General features: G+C 37.4%; 1 protein-coding gene across 2 annotated transcripts in view; it reads left to right on the top strand.

Moving 5' to 3' along the window:
- KCNU1 (potassium calcium-activated channel subfamily U member 1) overlaps window positions 1-23,555 on the top strand; it is a 146,840-nt gene that overhangs the window by 54,500 nt on the left and 68,785 nt on the right. For both annotated transcript variants that reach the window (XM_032329302.1, XM_032329301.1), the window contains exons 17-19: window positions 429-518; window positions 648-745; window positions 19,519-19,633. In XM_032329302.1, coding sequence (XP_032185193.1) covers window positions 429-518; window positions 648-745; window positions 19,519-19,633 — 303 coding nt within the window. The remainder of the gene's footprint in view (window positions 1-428; window positions 519-647; window positions 746-19,518; window positions 19,634-23,555) is intronic.

Below are 23,555 nucleotides of genomic sequence, written 5' to 3'. Positions count from 1 at the left end.
AAAGGAACTTTTGAATCCAGCTGGTTAACTAGGCATAGTTTAATTTTACAGGAGAAGTAGCCTAAAGATAAACACCACTACTATGACTATAAGACTTGCAACCATGTGGCTGTGGCATTGAGTAGGCTAAATTAGCAAGGCCTAATGCATCTGAGTTGGTTTATCCATTTTAGGTTTAGGATACAGTCCAGGGAGTTCACCCTTAGCTCAGCTGTGTGCAACTCAGTAATCATGTTGTGACCTGACTCCCTTCTGGATATTTAGCAGCAATCAAATGCAGTTTTTCTACCCTATTTGGCAGTAGAAGGGGATGGAGTCTTATTAACTCTACAGTTCAGGGAATCCATTGGTAATGACAGAATGAAACATCAAATATTTCCATAGAAATTAAAGGGGAAAATTACTGTATTTTTATCTTCTGTTTCCAGTAGTCTGATGCTAAATCCACCTGTACAGGTTAAGCTGCGTAAGAACACACTAGGGTTCTTTATTGCTGAATCTTCAAAGGAAGTCATAAGGTATTTTTTTTTAATTACTTTATAGGGAGAAAGTTCTAAAGCAAATGCAACTCAATGGCAAACTGATTCAGCACCATGCTTAGTGTTAAGCCTCACATAAGTCATTCTTGATTTGCTTTCATTGTCCAGAGCCTTCTTTTACTGTGCCAGCTGTCACAATGATATCTTTACTCCTGAGCTAATTGGAAAATGTAGCTGCAAAGCCAAGGTCCATCGACACTTTCCAGGTAATTACACTTCATATCTGGTTGCCCTCAGCCCAGTTTCCAGGGGCATGACCAAAGAAAAAGTTCTGTCTCTTAAGATAATACCTATTTGAACTTGGCCCAGAAGTGGCAGATATTTCCCCAAACTGGGCATACAAGACCTGAGAATCAGTTTTTTTAGAACTGGAAGAAATCTTGCTAGGTATCTAGTTAGACTTCTTCACAGGCCAAGCAAATGAGTACCAGAAGAGATTCAGTAATGTTGAAAGTCCAGAGCCAATTGGAGGCACCCCCAACTCAATGCCAGACCACTGACTTTCAGCCTGTTGCTTTTCACTCCATCACAATGGTTTTCCCTCTTCAGTCTCAAAGGTTGGCTACAAGGCTACTTCATGACCACTCTTCTAAAAAAATTATTTTATAGAGCTATGTTTATTTGACAACATTGTATAAATTTAAGGTGTGCTATGTATTAATTTGATATATTTATACTGCAATGTGATTGCCACTGTAGTATTAGCTAACACTTCTACTTTGTCACATAATTATCATTTTTCCTAGTGTTGGGAACAGGACCATTCCTTGAGTACCCTGAATGGACTGTAGGGGATTTAAAGTTTATTCATTCTGACACAGTGATGAGGAAATGTAATTATTTCTCTCATCTCTAATTGAACTCAATAGCTTACCAACAACTTTACCCTACAGCAGCAAAAGAGAGATTGTCTTATACATTCATGATAACTTCTTCCCTTATAGTTTAAAACTTAGTCTCTTCCAAGTACGTTAGGATTCCATGTGTAAAATCCCAGTGTTTCAGCATTTAAACTTAATTCAAAATTTGAATTTCCTATCAGGACTATTCTTATCTTTAAGGTTTCATCTTTTCCTTCTCCCCAGAATTCTATTTAAATGCAGGAGTAAATTTGCTCAACATCATGGTTGTTGGGGTTTTTTTGTTTTTATTTTTGAGAGTGAGAGAGCGCAAGCTTGCAAGGGGGTTAGGTAGAGGAGCAGAGGGAGAGAATCTTAAGCAGGCTCCACACCCAGTGCAGAGCCCCACTCAGAGTTTAATGTCCTGACCCTGAGATCATGGCCTGCCCCTAAATCGAGAGTTGGACACTTTAGTGACTGAACTACCCAGGCACCCCCATGGTTGTTCTTATAGTGGACTTTCATACAAGTCCTTCCCGGTTCCTGAGGTACCTCATTCCCTTGGTAAGTGTCAGCCTCTGTGACCTCTCCATCAGTAACCAGTATTAGTTCTTGTGGCTTCGGGTCCCCTTCTGTCATTTATTACCGAAATCCATTATCCCTGCCATAGCCTCTGATCTTGAGGTCTGCAAAGCTCCTTTTCCTGTACTCCTGATCTATTCATTCTGTATGTTATTTTGGCCCCTCACCTGTTTGAGACTTTCCAGTCTCCTGGTGAATATAGATGCATACCAGAAGGTGGGAGCCCTCCCCGGCCTTCTCTCTGCTTAAGCACACCTGCTGCCTTGTCTCCTCCTCCGTAATCATCTTACATTGATACCAAATACTCTTCTGAGCTCCCTCCACCAATGAAAATCCATATGACAGAAGAAACACATCCCTCATTTTTCCCCCTTGCACACCTCTGAAGCTGTCTCATTTTCCTTGTCCAGCAACTTGAAACACAACCTGTTCTCAGCAACCTGAAACACAAGTTGTGTGTGTTGGGTGTGGGAGGGGGCTGGGTCCTTTCTGAGGGATCCCAGCTCTAACGTTTTTATATCACAATAGCTTTATTAAGATATAATTTAAATACCATGAAATAAATACTTTTAAAGCATACAATTCAGCAGGTTTTAGTATGCAAACAGATTTATGAAACCAGCACTCCAATTTTAGAACATTTTCCATAACTCAGAGAGGAACTCCATACCCAGTAGTGGTTACTCCCCATTTTTTTTCTGCCAACACCCCTGGCAACCACTAGTCTATTTTTGTGTCTCTAGATTTTTCTGTTTTGGTCATTTCATGAAATGGGAATCAGACAGCATGAGGTCTCTTTTGTCTGGCACCCTTCACTTAGCCATGTGGTAGCATGTATCAATACTTCATTTCTTTTTATGGCTGAATGATATTATGTTGTATGGATATATTCATCTTGTTTATTCATTCCTCTGTTGATGGACATTTAAGTTGTTAGCACCTTTTGGATATTGTGGATAACGTTGCTATGAATATTGGTGCTCAGATATCTGTTTGAGTTCCTGCTTGCGATTTTTCATGTATATATCCAGCAGTAGAATTGCTAAATCAGATATTAATTCTATGTTTAATTCTTTGAGGAGCTGCTATACTGTTTTCAACAGCAGCTACCTCATTTCACATTTCTACCAGCAATATGTAAGAGTTCCAATTTCTCCACATCCTTTTTTAAAAAAAAAAATCTCTCCCCCCCCTTTTTTTTTTAAATAATAGCCATCCTAATGAGTATAAATTGATGTCTTATTGTGGTTTTAACTTGAATTACCCTAATGGCTAATGAAGTTGAGCATCTTTTGTGAGGATATTATGGGCCATTTGTATGTCGTTGGAATGTCTATTTGGATCCTTTACCCACTTTTTAAATTGGGTTGTTGTCTTTCTATCATTGGGTTGTATACAGTCTTCCTATATTCTAAATATATGTCCCTTCTCAGATGTATGGTCTCCCAATCTCTTCTCCCATTTTGTGGCTTGTCCTTTTTTCTTCATATAATTTTTCTTCATCAAAGTTTATTTCCTCATCAAAATTTAAATTTTTATAAAGTCCAGTGATGTATTTCATCATTTGTTGCTTGTGTTTTTGTGGTATAGCTAACCTGAGGTCGTAAATATTTACTCCAACATAAAATTCTTCTAAGAATTTTGTTTTTAGCTCTTACATGGTGGTCAGTGATTCCTTTTGAGTTGATTTTTATGTTTGGTTTGAGGAGATGATCCAATTTCATTCTTTTCAATATGGATATTCAGTTGTCCATGCATCACTTTTTCTTGAACTCTTTTTGTACCCTTGTCAAAAAACAATGAACTGAAAAGGTGTGGATTTATTTTTGAGTCTGTTTTATTTCTTTGATCTGTATGTCTAGCTTTGTGTCAGTACCACACTGACTTCTCTACCATAGTTTTGTATTAAATTTTGAAATCTGGAAATATGAGTCCTCCAAGTTTGTTATTCTTTTTCAAGATTGTTCTGATTATTCTGTGTCCCTGTATTTCCTTACAAATTTTGGGATAAACATGTCAATTTCTGCAAAGAAGCCACATGGGATTTTGATTGGCATTGTGTTGAGTCTGTAGGTCAATTTTGGAAATATTGTTATTAAGACAGTAAGTCTTCTGACGCATGAACATGTGATGTCTTTATATCTATTTATACCTGTAAGTTCCTTCAATGGTGTTTTATAATTTTCAGATAATAGGTTTTATACTATTCATGTTCAGTTGATTCCTAAGTATTTTATTCGTTTTAGTGCTATTGTAAATGCAATTCTTTTCTTTCTTTCTTTTTTTTTTTTTAAAGCTTTTATTTATTTATTTATTTTAGAGAGAAAGAGAGCAAGCGTATAAGCAGGGGGGAGAGGCAGAGGGAGAGTGAGAGAATCTCAAGCAGACTCTGCACTGAGCACAGAGCTCTACATGAGGCTCTGATCACAACCCTGAGATCATGATCCAAAATGAAGCCATTTGCAGATGATTCATTGTTAGGGTCTAGAAATACAATTGATTTTTGTGCATTGATCTTCTATTCTGCAACCTTACTGAACCTGTTTTATTAGCTCTAATACCCTTTTTTGTGGCCTTTTATTTCATTTTCTTGCCTAATTTCTGCTCATTCATTTATAATTTTAGTAATATGAATATGTCCTCATTTTTGTGGCCCGTCTTGCCAAAAATGTTTGTCAATTTTATTGGGTTTTCCAAAGAATCAATTTTAATTTTTTAATCTACTATTGTTCAAGCTTTTAATTAAGTTGTGTATACTCTAATTTTTATTATTTCCTTCTTTCAATTTGATATGAGTTAATTTTCTCTTCTCAATGTCTTAACATGAAAGATTAGGTTATGTGATTTTAGATCTTTTTTTCTTTTTAAATAAACAGAAGAATTAATATCAGTAAAATTTCCTCTAAGCACTCTTTAGGCGCATGTCATATTTTGATGAGTTATGTTTTTATTTTCATATTTATCTAAAAGTATTGTATAATTTCACTTGTAAGATTTGTAGGGGCAGGACCCATTGGTTATTTAGGCATATGTTGTTTTGTTTCCATATATTTGTGGATTTCCCAAATTCCTTTGTTACTGACTTTTCATTTTATTTTTATTGAAGAACAAAATGATTTTTTATTTAAATACAAAATCTTTGTATGATTTAAATTCCTTTAAATACATTCATACTTATTTTATGGGCTATTATATGATCCATCCTGGAAAATATTCAATGTATAGCTGAAAAGAGTCTGTATTCTTTTGTCATTGAGTGGAATGTTATATAGATGTTAGGTCTGGTTGGGTTACAGGTTTTTTTTTTTTTTTTTAAGTCTTCTATTTCCTTGCTGATCCTTGCTGATAGAACAATGGATAATTATGTCTGCTATTGAAAGTGGGGAATTAAAGTTCCAGTTTTTATTGTTGAATTATCTATTTCCCCATTTAAATATGTTAGTTTTATGAATCATGTATTTTGGATTTCTATTTTTATGTGCCTATGAGTCTGTTACATCTTAGCAGTAGATTAACCATTTTATCATTATAAAATGTTTTTGTCTTTAGTAATATATTTGTCTTAAATTCTATTTTGTGTGAAATTAATGTAACCACTCTAGTGCTCCTTCGGTTACCATTTGAATGAAATGTTTTTCATCCTTTTTCTTTCAATCTATTAGGGTCTTTGAATCTAAAGTATGTATCCTGTAGGCAGCATACAGTTGGATCGTGTTCTTTTTCCCCATTCTGCCAATCCCTGCTTCTTTATTTTATTTTATTTAAGATTTTAGTTATTTATTTGACAGAGAGAGAGAGCACAAACAAGGGGAGAAATAAGCAGAGGGAGAGGGAGAAGCAGCCTCCCTGCTGGGCACGCAGCCTGATGTGGGGCTCGATCCCAGGACCCTGGGATCATAACATGGGCCAAAGGCAGTTGCTTAACTGATTGAGCCACCCAGGTGTCCCCTCTGCTTCTTTATTTCAAGGTTAATTCATTCACATTAATGCAATTACTGATAAATTAGTATTTACAACTGCTATTTTGCTGTTTTTCTAACATGTCACATCTCTTTTGTTTCTTAAATCATTTATTACTGCCTTCTTTTGTGTTAGGTATTTTCTAGAGTACCATTTTAAATCTCTTGATATTTATTTTCTATATATTTTTAGTTATTTTCTTGATAGTTGACCTGGAATATGTTGTTAACCTCACAATGTATAATAATTTTGTTTGGATTAATGCCACGCTAGTTTCTATAGTATACAAAAACTGTGTTCTTATATAGTTCCATTTCCTCCCTTTAGCTTATCATCACAAATTAAATCTTTACATATGTGTGGCCATCAGCATAAATTTGTAATTATTTCTTTATAAATTCATCTTTTATTATTTTTTTTATTATTTTTTTTTTAAGATTTTATTTATCTACTTGAGAGAGAGACAGTGAGAGAGAGCATGAGCGAGGAGAAGGTCAGAGAGAGAAGCAGACTCCCCATGGAGCTGGGAGCCCGATGTGGGACTCGATCCCGGGACTCCAGGATCATGACCTGAGCCAAAGGCAGTCGTCCAACCAACTGAGCCACCCAGGCGTCCCTAAATTCATCTTTTAAATCAGATAGAAAGAAAAGAGTTTACAAACAAACAAAAAGCTCTATATTTTCTTTTATATTTATTTATGTAAATATGCCTTTACCAATGCTCTTTATTTCTTCATGTGGATATGAGTTACTGCCTGGTGTCCTTTTATTTCAAATTCAAGGACTACTATTTGTATTTGATGTAGGACTTTTTATGTTCATAAACTATGAACTCTCTTATTTTTTTTGTCCTAAAATATCTTAATTTATCTTTCATTTTTGAAGGATAATTTTAACAAATATGGAATTCTTTCTTGGCAATTTTTCATTCAGGACTTTGAATATGTCATCCTACTGCTTCCTGGCCTCCATTGTCTGTCATAAGAAATCAGCTTTTGGAGAACCTGGGTGGCTCAGTTGGTTAAGCATCTGCCTTCAGCTCAGGTCATGATCTCAGGTCCTGGGGACCGATCCCCACATTGGGCTCCCTTCTTGGTGGGGAGCCTGCTTCTCCCTCTTCCTCTGCCTGCTGTTCCCCCTGCTTGTGCATGCTCTATCTCTCTGTCAAATAAACAAATAAACTATTTTTTTAAAAAGGAAAAAAAGAAATCAGCTGTCAATCCTATAGAGGATCCTTTGTACTTCTTGCTGCTTTGAGTATTCTCTCCTTTTCTTTGGGTTTCAGTAGTTTTTTTATGGAGTATCTAGATGTTGATCTTTTTGAATTTATGATATTTAGAATTTGTAACCTTCTTGGTTGTGTAGATTAATGCTTTTCATCCAATAATGTCCAAGTTTTTGGACATTATTTCTACAAATATTCTTTCTACTCTTTGTCTCTCTTCTCCTTCTGTGACTACCAGTGAGTGGATGTTGGTACATTTATATGGCATCCCAGAGGATTTCTCACATTCAGTTCACTTTTCTTTCTTTATTTTTTCTCCTATAACTCAGACTGGATAATCTCCCTTGACCTATCTTTGACTTGGCTGATTCTTTTTTCAGGATGCTCAAACTTGATCTCAAATTAAACTAATTTTTTATTTTGGTTCTTATGCTTTTCAACTCCAGGATTTACATTTTTTAATAATTCTAGCTCTTTTAAATTTTTTAAATTTTTTAAAGGTTTCATTTATTTATTTGAGAGAGAGAGAGAGAGAGCAAGAGAGACAGAAAGTACAAGCTGGGAGGTGCAGCAGAGGGAGAGGGAGAAACAGACACCAGCTGAGCAAGAAACGCAGGACCCCAAGATTGTGACCTGAGCCAAAGGCAGATGCTTAGCTAACTGAGCCACCCAGATTCCCCTAATAACTGTAACTCTTTATTAGTATTCTCTGTTTTGTGAGACATCATTCTCATATTCTTTCAGTTTTTAGCTATAATTTCCCTTAGTTCTCTGAACATACTTAAAATAACTTTTAATAGATTTAAAGTCTTAGACTACTAAATGAAATGTCTGGCTTTCTCAGGGACAGTATCTACTGATAGCTTTTCATCCTGTGTATGGATAATACTTTCCATTTCTTTCCATGTCTCATAACTTTTTATTGAAAATTAGACATTCCAAATATAAATGTGGTAATTATGGAAATCAATTTTCACCCACCTTATTCCCTAGTGTTTTTTTGTTGTTGTTGTTACTGCTTGTTGTAGTTGTCATTATTTTAGTGACTTTTATGGACTATATAATGTCTTCTTCTTTGTCATTTGTAGCCACTGAATTCTCTGTGTTTGTTTAGTGGCCATCTATTAACTGGAGAGAGATTTTGTTAAATACCTGCAACCAATAAATCTCCCAGTATTTGTCAAAGGATTTAGTGTTTTTGTTGAGACATGCCTCCAATATTCAGCTAGGCAGTTGGCAACTCTGCTTTAGCCTTCACTTCCTGGTTGAACAGAACATCAAGTCAGTTAGAGGTGAGAACTTAGGACCTTCTCAGCATGCACACATCTGTGTATATTCCTGGAGCCCTGGGCATGTATGTTGTTTACATTTTCAGGACTGTTCTAGGATTTTTTAAAGTGTCCATGGACAACTTATTCCTCAGTTTTTCCTTTAAACTTTTTTTAGTCTATTGTTTGACCTTTTATCCATTTTCTCACATAGCTGTGATACTAAAACATTTTCTATGGCTTACTGGATAGAGGGTTTTAGAACTAGGTAAGTTTAAATAAGGTTGAAAAAAGACAAGTCATTCAAGTAGCATCATCCAGGGAACCACCACACAAGTCAAATAATGACTCTCCTTTGGAAATAAGGCTTTGAAAGAAATATAGTTCTGCTCTACTCCCTCTGACACCAGGAATATGAAGCATTATTTTTCAAGGTTACTAATTAGCTAGGAAGTTGGAGATGGGACCAATGTAAGTTAAAACATTACAAATATTGCTGTTTTAATGAAGATATATTCATTTTTCTGGGACTATTTTTCTTGGATCACTGCCGATTAGTTTTCAGAATTCTGAAAAAATTCATTCTGACCATTTTTTTCAGTTTATTCTTTGTTTTTATGGAGAAACAAACTTTCTTAAGTCTTTATCATTTTTGTGTGTGTGGTTCAATTTCATTTTTGAAAGATAGTTTTACTGAATATAGAATTTTTGGTTGACAGTTTATTCCAACACCTTGAGTATATCATCCCACTGCCTTCTAGCCTCCATTCATTCTGATAAAAAGTCATCTGTTAATCTCACTGGGTTTCACTTGTAAGTCAAGTTTTGCCTGTCTTTTGCTGCTTTTACGATTTTCTTCTTGTCTTTGACTTTCAGCATTTCTCCTATGATATGTCTGTGTCTGGATATCTTTGTGCTTATCCTGTTTGGCATTCACTGATATCTTTGGATGTGTAATGTAATAGAGTAAGTAATGGCCTCCAAGACAGCCATACTCTAACCCCTGGAACCCTGTGAATGTTATTTTCATATGACAAAAGGAACTTTGCAGATGTGATTGAATTAAGGATCTTGAGATGGGCAGATTATCCTGGATTATCCATGTGGAGTCTAAATATAATCATAAAGGTCCTTATGAAAGGGAGGCAGAAGGAGGAGATTCAACTACCTGAACAAGAAAAAAGAGCTTGTGGTGAAAGCAGATGGCAGCTAATTCAGAGAGAGAAGAGGTTATGCCATTGTCTTTGAAGATGGAGGAAAGAGCCACAGGGCAAGGAATACAGGGAGCCTCTCCTAGGTGGAAAATTCAAGGAGATGGTTTATCTCCTAGAATGCCTGAAAGAAACTTAATGCCCTGATTTTAGCTCATGGAAAATTAATTCCATGGAATTAATTTGATGGAAAGATGGAAAATTAATTCCATCTTCTGAACTCCAGAACTGTAAGAGAATAAAGGAATATTGTTTTAAGCCAACATTTTGTGATAATTTGTTACAACACTCATAGGGAAGTAATATAGGCATACCTCATTTTATTGTTCTTCACTTTATTGCACTTCACAGTTATTGCATTTTTTACAAATTAAAGTTTTATAACAACCCTGCATCAAGCAAGTCTGTTGACATTATTTTCCCAATACCATTTTTTCACTTCATGTTTCTGTGTCACATTTTGTTAATCTTACAGTATTTCAAACTTTAGTATTACTAGTATTATTTAGTATTATTATATTTGTTTTAATGATCTGTGATCACTGATCTTTGGTGTTACTATGGCAATTGTTTTGAGTGCCATGGACCATGCCCCTCTAACACATATAACTTAATTGATATATGGTATGTGTTCTGACTACTCCACTGACCAGCTACTCCACTTCTTCTCCTTAGGCCTCCTTATTCCCTGAGACACAATAGAAGAGTCAGTTGATGCAGGAAACTTCATTGTTTTATTTTAAGAAATTGCCATAGACACCCCCACCCCACCTTCAGCAACCACCACTCTGATCAGTCAGCAGCCATCAGTACCAAGGCAAGCCTTTTCACCAGCAAAAACATTGTGATTCACTATAAGTTCAGAGGATGGGTAGCATTATTTAGCAATAAAGTATTTTTAAATTATGTACCTTTTTTTAGACATAATGCTATTGTACACTGAGACCATAGTATAGCATAGGCATATGTGAACAAGGAAACCATAAAATTAATTGACTTGCTTTACCTTGATATTTGTTTTAGTAAAGTGGTCTGGAATCAAATCCACAATACCTCTAAGGTGTGCCCATATATGTAGTTTAATATTTTTCATCAAATTTGGGAAGATTTATTTCATTGTTTATTGAGTATGTTTTCTCCCTCCTTTATCTCTTTTCTTCCTAATCTGTCCTATCTTTACATATATATGGTTCACTTACTGGGGATCTACATATTTCTGGAATTGTTTATTTTTCTTCCTTCTTTCTCTTTCTGTCTCTCTGTCTTCTGCTCTTGCTCTTTTGGATTGTAGTCCCTCCCAGTCTGTCCTATATTTGCTGATTTTTTTTTCTTCTGGCACTCAAATCTATTGTTAGGCCCTGCATTAGTTTCCAATTGCTATTGTAACAAATTAACACATGTTTAGTGGCTTAGTGATAAATTAACATAATTTTATCATTCAGAAGTCTGAATGGGTCTATCTGGCAAGGGTCCTTATGGAAGTTCTAAGCAAGAATCCATGGCCTTGCTTACTCAGGTTGTAGAGGCTGCCTATACTCTAGCCTATGGCCCCAGTCTGTCTTTAAAGCCAGCAATGTCTGCAGGTCTTTCTCACATCTTATTGTTCAGACTCTATTTCCATCATCACGTTACCTTCTCTGACTCTGGATCTTCTGCCTCTGTGTTCCACATTGAAAGAACTCCTGTGATTCAATTGAGCCACCTGGTTAATCTGGGAAAATCTTTCAAGGTGAGTTGATTAGCGTCTTTCCATTTGCAACCTTGAATCCCCCTCACCATATATAACATGAAATACTCACAGGTTCTGGGGATTAGGACATGGACACCTTTGGGGGATGGTGTATTCTGTGCCAATCAGAAGTCTCTTGATTAAACTGGGTAGCTTCAAACAACAGAAAATTATTCTGTTCTAGTTCTGAGACCGAAGTCTGAAGTCAGGGTATCAGCAGGGCCACACTCCTTCTGAAGGCTCATGGGAGAATCCTTTGTTGTCTTTTCTAGCTCTAGAGGCTGCTGGTGGCCATTGCCTGTGTTGGCATCACTGTAGCCTGCCTCTGTCTTCACATGGCCCTCTTTCCTGTGTCTCTTCTTCTTTTAAGGACACCAGTTTTGGACTTAGAGCTCATCCAAAATCCAGGATGATTTCATCTTGAGATTCCTAACTAATTATGTCTGTAGGGATGTCATTTCTTTAAGGTCATTGTAGTAGGCAGAAAAAAAAAAAAAACAGGGACTGGGATGGCTTAATCAGGAGGAATTTATTTTCTCATGGTTCTGGAGGCCAGAAGTCCCAAGATCAAGGTACCAGCCAACTCAGTTTCTGGAGAGAGGTCTGTTCCTGGCTTATAGATAGCCACCTTCCCCCAGTGTCCTCAAATGGCAGACAGCAAGCTCTGGTCTCTCTTCCTCTTCTTATAAGAATACTATTCCTATCCAATCAGGGTCCTCATTTGGCCTAAATTACTTCTATGAAGTCTCTATCTCCACATACAATCACACTGGGAGTTAGAGCTTCAACATGTGAATTTGGGAAGGACACAATTCAGCCCAGAGCAGTCACATTCTGAGGTTCCAAGTAGACATGAATTGGGGGGACACTCTTCAGTCCATTAACCCCTCTTCAATTAGTATACTTTTCAAGTATAGAATTTCCTTTGGGTTCCTTTTTTTATAATTTCCATCTGTTTATTATTGTCTCTTTGAAAAGACATTGTCAACATGCCTTTCTTTATTTATTGAATAGTGTTTTTTTTAATTCTTATAACATATTTGTAGTAGCTGCTCTGAAGAATTTGTCTGCTAAGTGGGACATCTGGACCCTTGCACAGGCCATTTATGTTGTCTGCCTCTTTTTTTTTACCCCTGTGTATGGTTCATGTTTTCCTGCTTCTTTACATATCTCATAATTTTGCTGTTCTTGTCGAAAACTAAACTTTTAGACAATATAATGTAGCAACTCTGGATACCAGAGCTTGTTGTCATTGCTTGTTTGATTAATGAATTAGTGATTGGGATTGACTATTTCATTGAAGTCTATTCCCCTGGCAGCATTAAGACTCTGATATTTCTCATCAGAGTGTAACCTTGACTTGGTACATGGTCAGCAGGGGTTGATGGTGGTTTTGATAAGGGCTCTTGGTACTGTCTCCTTCCCTGATCTCTCTTTTCATCTTTCTGTCTCTGTTGGTATCACACCCAGCTCTTGGGGTGTACTACTGGTTGCTGTTGATTCTATTATTCTTGACAATACCCTCAGGCTTATATTGTCCTAAGGTATTACTCAATTAAATGTGGGTCCCGTTGCAGGACTAATTTTTGAGGCCAGTCTTTGAGGTCCCTTCTGACCCAAAGAGAGCACTTATTAGCTCTCTCTTTTCCTGTCTCACTGTAGTAAACTCTGGCCTATGGTTTACCTTATTGCTCTCATGGAGCTACCAACCTCAAACTAATTGTTTGCCACCAAAATCACCATTGTTTTCAAAAGCACCTTTGGGCTTGAACTTTTCCACACTGGTCCAAATAAAGGAAGCTCCCTTGGGAAGAGCTTCAGCATTTGCTGTTCTAATGGCCTGCCTCTCCTTCTAGTCAGAATGTCTGAGCCACTGCTCCAGAGCTGGAGACTTCTCTCGAAGCAACACATCTGCTTTTTGAGCGGGGCACTGGGCAGTGGTGGTAGCCTCTTGTCTTCCTGGTTTGATTTTCTCACTGTAGAAACTCTGCCTTCAGTTTGAGCTAGGATGAGGGTAACCTGATATCTCTATTGTCCTTAGGGTTGCCACTGAATGCTTAAGTCTAAAGATTGTGAATTAAATGGGTGTCTGAAGATTGTGAATTAAATAGGTTTTGAAACCCTATTTTAGATTCAGAAGCCAAACATTGACTCCTTTTGTGTTCTATAACCTATGACTCTTTCTTGAGGCAAGGGATGAGAATGAATAAATAGGATAAATATCCATTAAAAAGGGGTAAAGAAAGAAAAAATAATACATTAAAAGTATCATCTCACTACATGTATCTTTATAATATATGAAAATTTAGTATGGTTTCACACAATAGATGTGTTTCTGTAAATATAGTATATAAGTCAAACTTTTGCAAGCTCAGTATACACACATATATGTGTGCACTTTTGTTAGCCATTTTTCAAAACAAAAGTGTTTTTATAAAAATTAAAAATCACCCCTTTAGCAAGGTTTTTAAGTGTGATTTTACATTTTATTTTATTATTTTATTTTATTTTTTGAGGGCAAGAAAGAGAGAGTGAACAAGCAGGGTGGAGAGGAGCAGAGGTAAAGGGAGAGAGTGAATCTTAAGCAGGCTCCATTCTGGGTGGAACTTGATCTCAGGACCCCTGAGACAAAATCAAGAGTCCGACATTTAATCAACTGAACCACCCAGGTGCCCTTACTATATATATTTTAAAGCAGGAAGTTGCTCTAGTCTAAAGAGGGAAAGATTTTTCCATAAATAGAAAGGCTCTGCCATCATATTTGTAGATATGCCAAATTTTACCCATCTCTGTAACATGCATTTAATAATACCTAGGGAATAGATTAGTAAGATTTTTTAACCTATAATCAAATGTTTGAGTTTCCCTGTAATAATCAAAATTCTCAGAATATTTTATTCTTCTCATAATAGGATCTTTTCTTCTTCCTGCCTGGCACTGATCCTTAGTCACCACCCCTGGCATGCCTAGCCCATGTGTCCTAGAGAACTCTTATCAAATAATCTGGTACCCAGATGCTGAAATAGTGGGAGGTGTCAGCTGTTCTTGACTTCAGTTTACCAGATGATGGCAGCAGAGTACTATGAAATGCTCACAGGTCTGGCAGCTAGGGAAGTAAGCTTATGTAGGAATTTGAATCTGGAGAGAGTTCTTATCAAAATGCACCCAAAAGGACATCACTATAGAAGGGGGTTCTTCAACCTTAGAAATTTAAGAGTCATAATAATATCGGAAGTTCTTCCAGCAAATTAGCTTTCAAAAAGGACTTAAGAACCTAGTAATAGATAGCAAAATAGAAAAATTTTCTGACTTTGGATTAGTAGAAATTTCAGGTTGAGTATTTCATGTTTCAGAGCAGAGTATCCCCAGTCTACTCTTTTCTAATAACCATTTCGTTCTTGAGTTAATTGAGTTTGCTCAGTCCCACCAATTTCTTGCTCCTGCTATGCTAATTGGGAGTTCAGAAGACTTGAATGCTAACGACAACTGTGCCACTGATTTACTGTGGTTAAGGGAAGATATGCTACTTTTGCAGGTCTCAGTGTTGTCATTACTTCCAGACTGGGCAGTTTTTGTCATCTCAATGGCCCTTTTCAGTTCTGATGTTCAGTGATTTATAATCCCTCTTGCCTTTGATTACTTGCATTTTTCTAAGCTGAAACCACATCAGAGGTTCTCCACTTAAATTTATAATCTAACCATTTTCAAGAGGCAGCATAGTGTGGTAGTGAAGAGCATAGATTCTGCATTGGCCACCTCTTAGCTGTGTGCCTTTAAGCAAATTATTCAAACTCTCATTGTGCTTCAGATTATTGTAAAATGCTGATGATAATATCACATATCTCAGAAGATTAAATGAGAATATTAGCACATAAAGAGTATACAAATTGAGCATATTAATATAAAAAGCATTAAGACCAGTACCTGGAAAATAGTAAGTATATGTATGTTAATTATCATATTACCTGTGGGAACATAAGCTCCAAAAGAATCTCATTATTTTTTTTTTCTCATCAATGAAATGCAGATGAAATAAGAATTGGCAGAGAAGTCCTAGTGGATTATACTTATTTTAGCCCATTCCCTGATGTTTTGGGGTTCAGACCAGGAAGACTAGCAGGACTAGCCTTCAAATCAGGAGGAGTAGTCTTTCTGTTTTTCTTACTATAGTTAGGTAAATTATTGGGCAGGAACTTCTCCAGCCCTAACTATACAGATCACTGCCTGCTATTTCACCACTGGAATCTCAGATGCCTCAGGGCAAGGAGGAACTTACAGGAGTATCTGTATGCACTGGTGGGGTGGTGGCATACAGATGAGCAATAAGAAAATGGCTCTGAGGAAAGTTGTGTCCAGATTTCCCTAATCTCCACGCCCTGAGCACTGTTTTAGAGTCCTCATTAAAATGTTAAATTTTGCCCTGGAGTCATAGCTAAAGGAGAGAGGAATTTTGAAAAAGAAATTGGAAAGAGGAAATGAAAGGCGTCAAGAGCAGGAGGTGACAATAGGAGTGGTTTGGATCTGTGGTCCAAATTTGAATTTAGCCCATTTCACAGTTTTCTTTAAGGTTTATCCCTGGGTCACGTTTTTCATTAATATCCAAGGCTAATTGACCTCTTTAAGATAGGAGTCACCCCAGCCACAGTTTCCCAGGGAGGAGAATTCCAAACCCAGACAGCTGAGATAGAAATGTCTGAATGAATGTACCAGGTGGTCTCCCTGGCTTGGCTTACCTGAGCAGCCCTGAAGTCCCCTCAGAGCTCTTCTCCTGTACCAGTGGCTTTAGATAGGAGAGAGAACAGAAGAGTTCTTAGATGACTCTTCTTCTCTGAAGCAGGGTCAAGGACCACACATCCACTGAATCTCAATATAAAGGAAAGCAACTTGATAACTACAAAGACCATACGCAAGTATCTCGTATTCCTCTATTCATGACAGTTGTTATTCTAATCCTATAGGTGACGGCAGGGCTCCATTTTCTCCAGTCTTTGGTGTCCATCTCCACCTCAGCTATGGCCCTCTATATGTCTCATCCCAGTGATTATAATAGCTTCTGAGCTGGTTTCCCTGGTTCTAGCCTCTTTTTTTTTTTTTTTAAAGATTTTATTTATTATTTATTTGACAGAGAGAGTTCACAGTAGACAGAGAGGCAGGCAGAGAGAGAGAGAGGGAAGCAGGCTCCCTGCTGAGCAGAGATCCCGATGCGGGACTCGATCCCAGGATCCTGAGATCATGACCTGAGCCGAAGGCAGCGGCTTAACCCACTGAGCCACCCAGGTGCCCTCTAGCCTCTTTTTTATGCCAAACCGTGTCATCCTTCATGGCTATATTTTCTTGAAAAAAACCTTCTGATCATGAATGGATATATAAATAATAATACTAAAAAAGCAGATAGATGAATGCTATCCTTCCTTTTGTAAAATGAAGGCACTGACTTGATCTGTTGTCCTGTTTCTTCTTCATCTCCTAGAGTCATCTCATATTCTTATCCAGAATATATGATATCGCTTTTTAGTGTTGTTGTCACAAGATTTCTTGAAGGAGATAGAAAGGGGTAGAATTACTACTATCTATATGGAAATTATATATGAGGCATGTCTTCATATGCAGTCCTATCACGTATGCCAAAGAGGAAAATGCTTGCCTATAGCTTCCAAGGGTATCATTTCTTGAAGAAGAGAGAAATTTAATCAAAATATTGGCCTTTTTATAGGGACTTACTTCTTTTCAGTCATTCACAGATGTTAGATGTCATGTCCTTTTTGATGTCTAATGCTTTATCCAGAAACCTTTGAAATATCTATAGGGAGGTCATAGGAAGCCATGACAAGATGTTAACAGTGTAGCTAGAGTGTAAGGCAAAAATCCATTCTGTTCTTTTCTTGCCTAAAATATGAAAAAATATTTACACACTGTCAGCTGTAGATAGATAAAAATATAACTAAATAAAGTGATCAAACTGCTTTAGAATGTAATCAGGGAAGCTTCAGTTGCTTATTAACTGCCTTGAGAGAGAGTACTTTGGCTTCTGATTTTGATGGTATTCTTTGCTTTTTCCTCAGTTGTTTGAAGCAGCCTAGAAACTGGGGGCAAAGGCAACAATAGATGTTGCACATTCTTAACTGCCGTGTCTGCAACCTGCTAGAGAGAACACTTTTAGACAATTTGCAAAGGTCATTAGGATTAGAATTAGAATTGGAAGGGACCTAGAGAGGTCACGGGGCCAGTTCACCTTTTGCCTTCAGGCAGTCCACCCACAGCCTGAGGTGCCCCCAGCCCTCATGCAGGCTGCTCTTTCTGACCCCCACATGCATATACTTCCATAACTATGAAAGCTTTCAAGATTATACAGATCTTTAATGTGTTTTCAGAAGAGATTTTCTTAAGAATGACACAAGGGAAGATTCAAAGCTTTAGCAAAAAATTTGAGCAGTTGATACCTAGCATTTGCCTCACCCACTTATCCTTTCCCACCCATTTCTTAATACCTGGCAAATGTTGGCTGCCGAGTTAGGCTTTGAAAAAGCAGAGACTTCCCGAAAGTTCCATTGTTCCTAAGCCAGTTTGGGCATGTTGCCTTTTGCGTTCCATACCTCAGCTTCTATCACATGTACTTAGCGGCTAGCTTTAAAGACTGACAGTTGACATGTCAGTCCTCACTCAGAATTTTCTTCAGATGTTCTGTCCCTGAGCCATTTCCCCCAGGGCAAAAGGTAACCAGGAAATAAAGAAACACCAGTCAATCAGAAAACCCCCATCAAGCCCCCATACGTAAGTGAAGGCACCTGAGGATTATAGGGAGGGAGCAGTCTTATTCCAAACCTGGCTCTTAGAACACCTGTGTGATGCAGTTACTGCTGATTTAAGTTGACAAATCACATATCCAAAGGAGGCCTCTTTTCTTCCAGAAGTATGTTTTCACTCAATTGATATTTTCTATAGATTAGAATGGGTCAGAAAACATTACATCAAAAGAAGAGGGAAACTAAGATACTGTGTGGTTCTTTCTGCCAGCCATTGTCTAAAACCTGGTGATATGTGGATTTAAAGTTTGTTCCACATGAAAAAAGAGTAGTCTTAGTACACAGATAATTCTTAAATTGACACAGGAAGAAAAGGCCATGTTTCTTTTCTCCACTTGGGTGGGCAAGGAAGAATAAGAGTGATGGCTGCTCTTTGACTTTGTCCATCTCCTTGATAACTTCTTCTTAGACCGTTCTGCATCTCTGATCACCCAGGAATTTGGTTCAGGCAGAAGGATAATGCAGGGTCCTTGGAGAATGAAAGAGAAGCATTTAACTTCCAAGCATCCTTCAGAACGATAATTTCTTATCATAATACTAAGTGCCAATTCTTATTCAAGCAGTAATGATGCCCTAGTCCAGTGTGTTGAAAAGGTTCCCAGGTTGAATCTGGGTCCTGGAATAAGAAAGGCATGATTGAATACCAACATATGGGTGTAAGAAGAAGTAATGGCTCATGTGTCAGTTTTTTTCTATCTCAGAGCAGCTTCATATGGCTCATTTAATTACTAAATTTAAAACATTCTTGCATTTGGCTTCACAGTCACCCTTTGAAGCCCCAGCTTCATCCCCATTTTGCAGATGAGAACATTATTTGCCTTTGTGTTATTTCCAGGTTTGGAAATTCACAAATATTTTGAGGCCCAACCCATGTAAGATCAAAATTTTTCTAAAGTTAAAATTAATAATAAAGGAATCCTTTGAGGGAAAGAATAAAGTAAAAGGCAGTATCCACTGAGAATAGAATGCAGCGTGAGTAGTATCTGCAGAAGGGGAGAAGGGGACTTGTATAGTGATCCTTTCTTGGAGTCCATACTTGGCTGCAGACCCTGCCTGTGGCAGGAAGGCCCCCTGGATGCTACACTTGGGTGAGAAGAAGGGGTGATGTCTTAAGAAGGTACAGCAGCAACTCAGTAGGTGCTTCTTTAAGCATCCATGTGGTATTGAAGTTCTCACAATCATTTTCCACCCACTAACTCTGCAGAAGGAAATGAAAGAGATTTCTATAACCCATCCTCTTAGAATTGGTCTGTGGCTAAGAATCTCACCCTCTCCCTAGCCAAAAGCCTAGTCAGTAGAGATGGCTCAAAAATACCTTCCAGACAGACATGACGATGCATTAAGATTCCTGTGTTCTTGCAGGGACAACGGTGATGGTGAAGAAAAACACCGTGAGAGAATTCTCTGATTCTACAGTGCATGACTGTATGATATGGGGACAGCAGAAAATGATAAGCAATGTGACCCTCGCCACCAGGTAAGAGCCTCAGAGAACCCTGGTTCCCTGGGGGTTTCTGAGGACCCTTGGACAATAAAAAATGTGATGTAAACAAGAATGTTGGCTTTATCAGCCCTTATAGTGACCAGTGGAATTTTTCCTCACCAACGTAAATTCATCTCTGCTTCTCACAATGTCAGTCATCTAAACAAACAAATCTCCTTGCTGTGTGGCTCCAAATACTTTCTACCTGTGATAACCAAAGGTCCTGTACTCAGTGTTCTCTCTGATCACCTTTCAGGCACTCTACACACGTAGACTGGGGTGAAATTTCAGTTATTCCCAATTTCTATTATTAATCCATCACCTATTTACAACAAACCGATGATGAGATTGCTTTTGTTATCCAGTCTGCAAAACAGGGTCAAATAATGCCTCCTCCCTCACTCCTTTTTCCTTGTAGTATATTAAAATCTTGATTACCAGAATGCAGAGTTAGAGGTAGAGAGTGATCTGTTCAGCTGATTTTAAATAGAGGGTCAATCTAAAAGTTCTTTCGCCTCCAAGTTGATTGTGCATAGCTTTATCATATATTGCCAACATTTCAGGTTAGTACTATACCAGGAAAATTTTTAATGATTGTGACTGTCTCCAGGTAAATCCTGTACTACCAGCAGAACATGGTCATTGTGCATTGACATTACATAATGTAGATGAGGACTAGGGTTAGGGTTAAGTTGAAATGCTCACTTTAAACTGTGTGATCTTGGGCAAGTTGCTTTACTTCTAGGTGTCTCAGTTTTGCTACATTAAAGGAGTGTAATAGTCATGAATACTTTGTAGGTTTTTTCTATTAATTGAATTAGATTAGGTATTTAAAGTGCTTTGATTCTTGGTCAACAGTAAATCCTCAATAGATGTTCCTTATAATTAGTAAGTACAGAGCCTTCAAGGAGTTAGATTTTGAAATAAATCCTTGATCCTTTTTTTAAGTAACTTATTTCTTTCTTTTAATATATGAAGAATCATGCTTCTGTTTAATTGGGGGTTCTTTATAGATGGGCCTAGTTAACAGAGGCTTTATTGTACCACTCCTGCAGGTGAGGCTGGCATTAATGTCTGAGCCACCAAAGGTGCTACTTCTTCCTGTGTGCACTTTCCAAGAGGAGTATAGAAGTCCTAGGACTTACAGATTCTGCCCTTCCTTGCCTTCTATTCCAACATTTTATCAGACTGAGATAATCTGTGGGAAAGGATTAAGAACTGTGTGGAGGAAAGTGCTATGGTATTGCAGGAATTCACATTTTGTCTTACTCTTAATGACAGCAAAATAGCTACTCACTATAATTGGAATTTGCAAATATTTTTACTCTTAACATGGTTGGGAAATAGGTTAATAGGTTTTTATTGAGTATCTCCATGTGCTATATAGGCACTCTGCTTGATGCATTTGTAGATATAGAAATGATGTTTCAACCCCCATGCAATCTAGTTGGGTAAACAAAATGAATTCCTATAAAATAAATCAGAAGCCAAATAAAGCAGCACTCCTTCCTATGCTACATCAATGATTCTGCCAGGAGGTCAGAGGAAGAAGAGGTCAATAAGGGATGGATGGATTGTTCCAGAAATTTTCCTGTGGCAGGTAGGATTAAAGGTAGGAGAGAGTAGGCATCTCAACTCCTTTGAAGGCTACAAGGGAAAGCCAGGGGGAAACCTGCTTATCTACCAGCTTATCTACCAGCTTATCTGACTAGAGGTGAGAGTGTGTGTTTGAGTGTTGTGAAACAAAACATCACAAATTTCTCAAGAATATATTCTTAGGGGCACCTAGTGGCTCAGTGGGTTAAGCCTCTTCCTTCTGCTCAGGTCATGATCTCAGGGTCCTGGGATCGAGCCCGGCATCAGGCTCTCTGTTCAGCTCAGAGCCTGCTTCCCCTTCTCTGCCTGTCTCTCTGTCTACTTGTGATCTCTCTCTCTGTCAAGTAAATAAATAAAATCTTTTTTTTTTTAAAGAATACATTCTTAGCTATTGGTATTGTGCATGTATGTATTTGTGTATATGTTATGTTTATGTTAATACACAATTCTTACAAAAACATGATTTACATTTAAAAATTGTTTTCAAGAATATAAAGATAGCATATAGGATAACACATGAAGTGATCCAGCCATGCTTATGCTGTCATTGATTCTTTTCCCACATTTTTTCTCTGATAATAGAGGATCCACAAGTAATGAATACCAAACACTACAGAAAATATTTAAATGTAAATGTAGCCATTCAGTTTTACAGACTTTCCCCCCTGCTATTCTTTATCACAGCTATAGCAATGAAATACCATATGGGTATGTTTCCCATTGTCTTTAATCCCTCCACTGTCTATGATAAATAAGAAATGGTCCAAAGCAAGCATCAAAAGGAAGATTGATCTGGATGGCATGGTCCGCCCACAGACTGGGCCTGTCAGCCCCGTATCTGGCTGGGGGAATTACTGAATATGCTTTAAGAACCCATAAAGAAGGTCAGATATCATGAAAGTTAGCCATCCATACCATCTCTAAAGATGATGCTGAAGTCATCTGTACCTCTTAATTGACAAGCAAGATATGTTCACTTGAGCTATAGATTTCTAAAACTAATCAGAGTCATACTACCAGTTAGTGTTACACATTTCATATATATACATGAGCCATTTGTGGGTACATTTCTGTGATATTTCACCAATGGTGTTGGTTAGCTCAGTTGATATAAGTACAGTGTTAATGGGATCAATTATAGCCTTCTTCCACTTAGTGCTATAGAATAGGGTGTGTTTTATTTTTTGTTTTGTTTTGGTTTTGTCTTTGTTTTGTTTTTCTCTTTTCTTTTCTCTTCTTTTCTATTCTTTTCTTTTTTCTTTTACAGGGCAAAGATAACTCCAGTTAACAAATTGACAAACATATGTCCTGATTAACAATGAGTGGTAAAATAAACTTGAAGGCTTAATGGAGACGAGTAGTCACTATTGGGGGGGGATATAAAATGTGCGGTATGTGCTATTTGTGATCCATTTCTGATGTGTTAATAGTATTACATTCACATACCCAAAACAGCATAATATTATTTATAGTTTTGCTGACAAGGGCTTGGTGCTTTCAAAGATGTAATCTTCAGGCCACCAGTGGGTTTTCCAGTAAGTTCAGAAACTACTATCTTCTATTCTTAGTACTTGAAGCAATAGAGACAGCCCTAACTTATACAGAAGTTATAATCCAATATTTCTTTGCATCCCTGGGGTCTTTCTCTTCCCATAGAATAAGTAATGTTATAGATAGCAGGTAGGTTCTCAGACTAGCACACAAAAGTCTGTTTAATAAGTGGTAGTTAAATGTGTGTTTGTTGAATTAATAAACAAACAGTAGCTCTATTCAGTTGAGTTCTGTGTCTTTATACCAAGAGGTCATGTAATAGGACAGAGCAAAAAAATGAATATTTCCTCTTCCTTTCCATGGTGGTTCAGTTAGACTTATGCAAAATTTTATGATAAATAAGAATGCGTTTCAACTGCTCCTATAGCCTCTCAGTCCTCATTTCCAGTTTCTTTATTAGGATCACCCTGATTTAGGTGATCTGGAGACTGTTCTATCCATTCTACCATTCTACAGTTATTTAATTTTTCGGTAAAACTGATTTTAATTAGATATTACAAAAAAAAAAAAAAGATTTAGATACAGCTAGTTTGCATTATGGAGTGACTGACCAGTAATGCAACAACCACACTAAACCATCCAGTATTTTTAAAAAGTAGGTGTTTATAAACTCAAACACATATTGACAGATATCTAATCAAGTGAAGTAGAGGAGGCAGAAATTTCCAAGCAGTTTATGATAGATCTGGGTCAGGAGAAGAAACCATTTCCAACAGAAAGATTTGTCTTCGTTGGGCATATCAGCCCTTCTCTAGAGATCATCCCTCTA

The sequence above is a fragment of the Mustela erminea genome, chromosome 21, assembly GCF_009829155.1.
Source record: "Mustela erminea isolate mMusErm1 chromosome 21, mMusErm1.Pri, whole genome shotgun sequence".
Lineage (NCBI taxonomy): Eukaryota > Metazoa > Chordata > Mammalia > Carnivora > Mustelidae > Mustela > Mustela erminea.
Note: the sequence above shows the minus strand (reverse complement) of the source record. Positions and strands in the feature narration are given on the sequence as shown.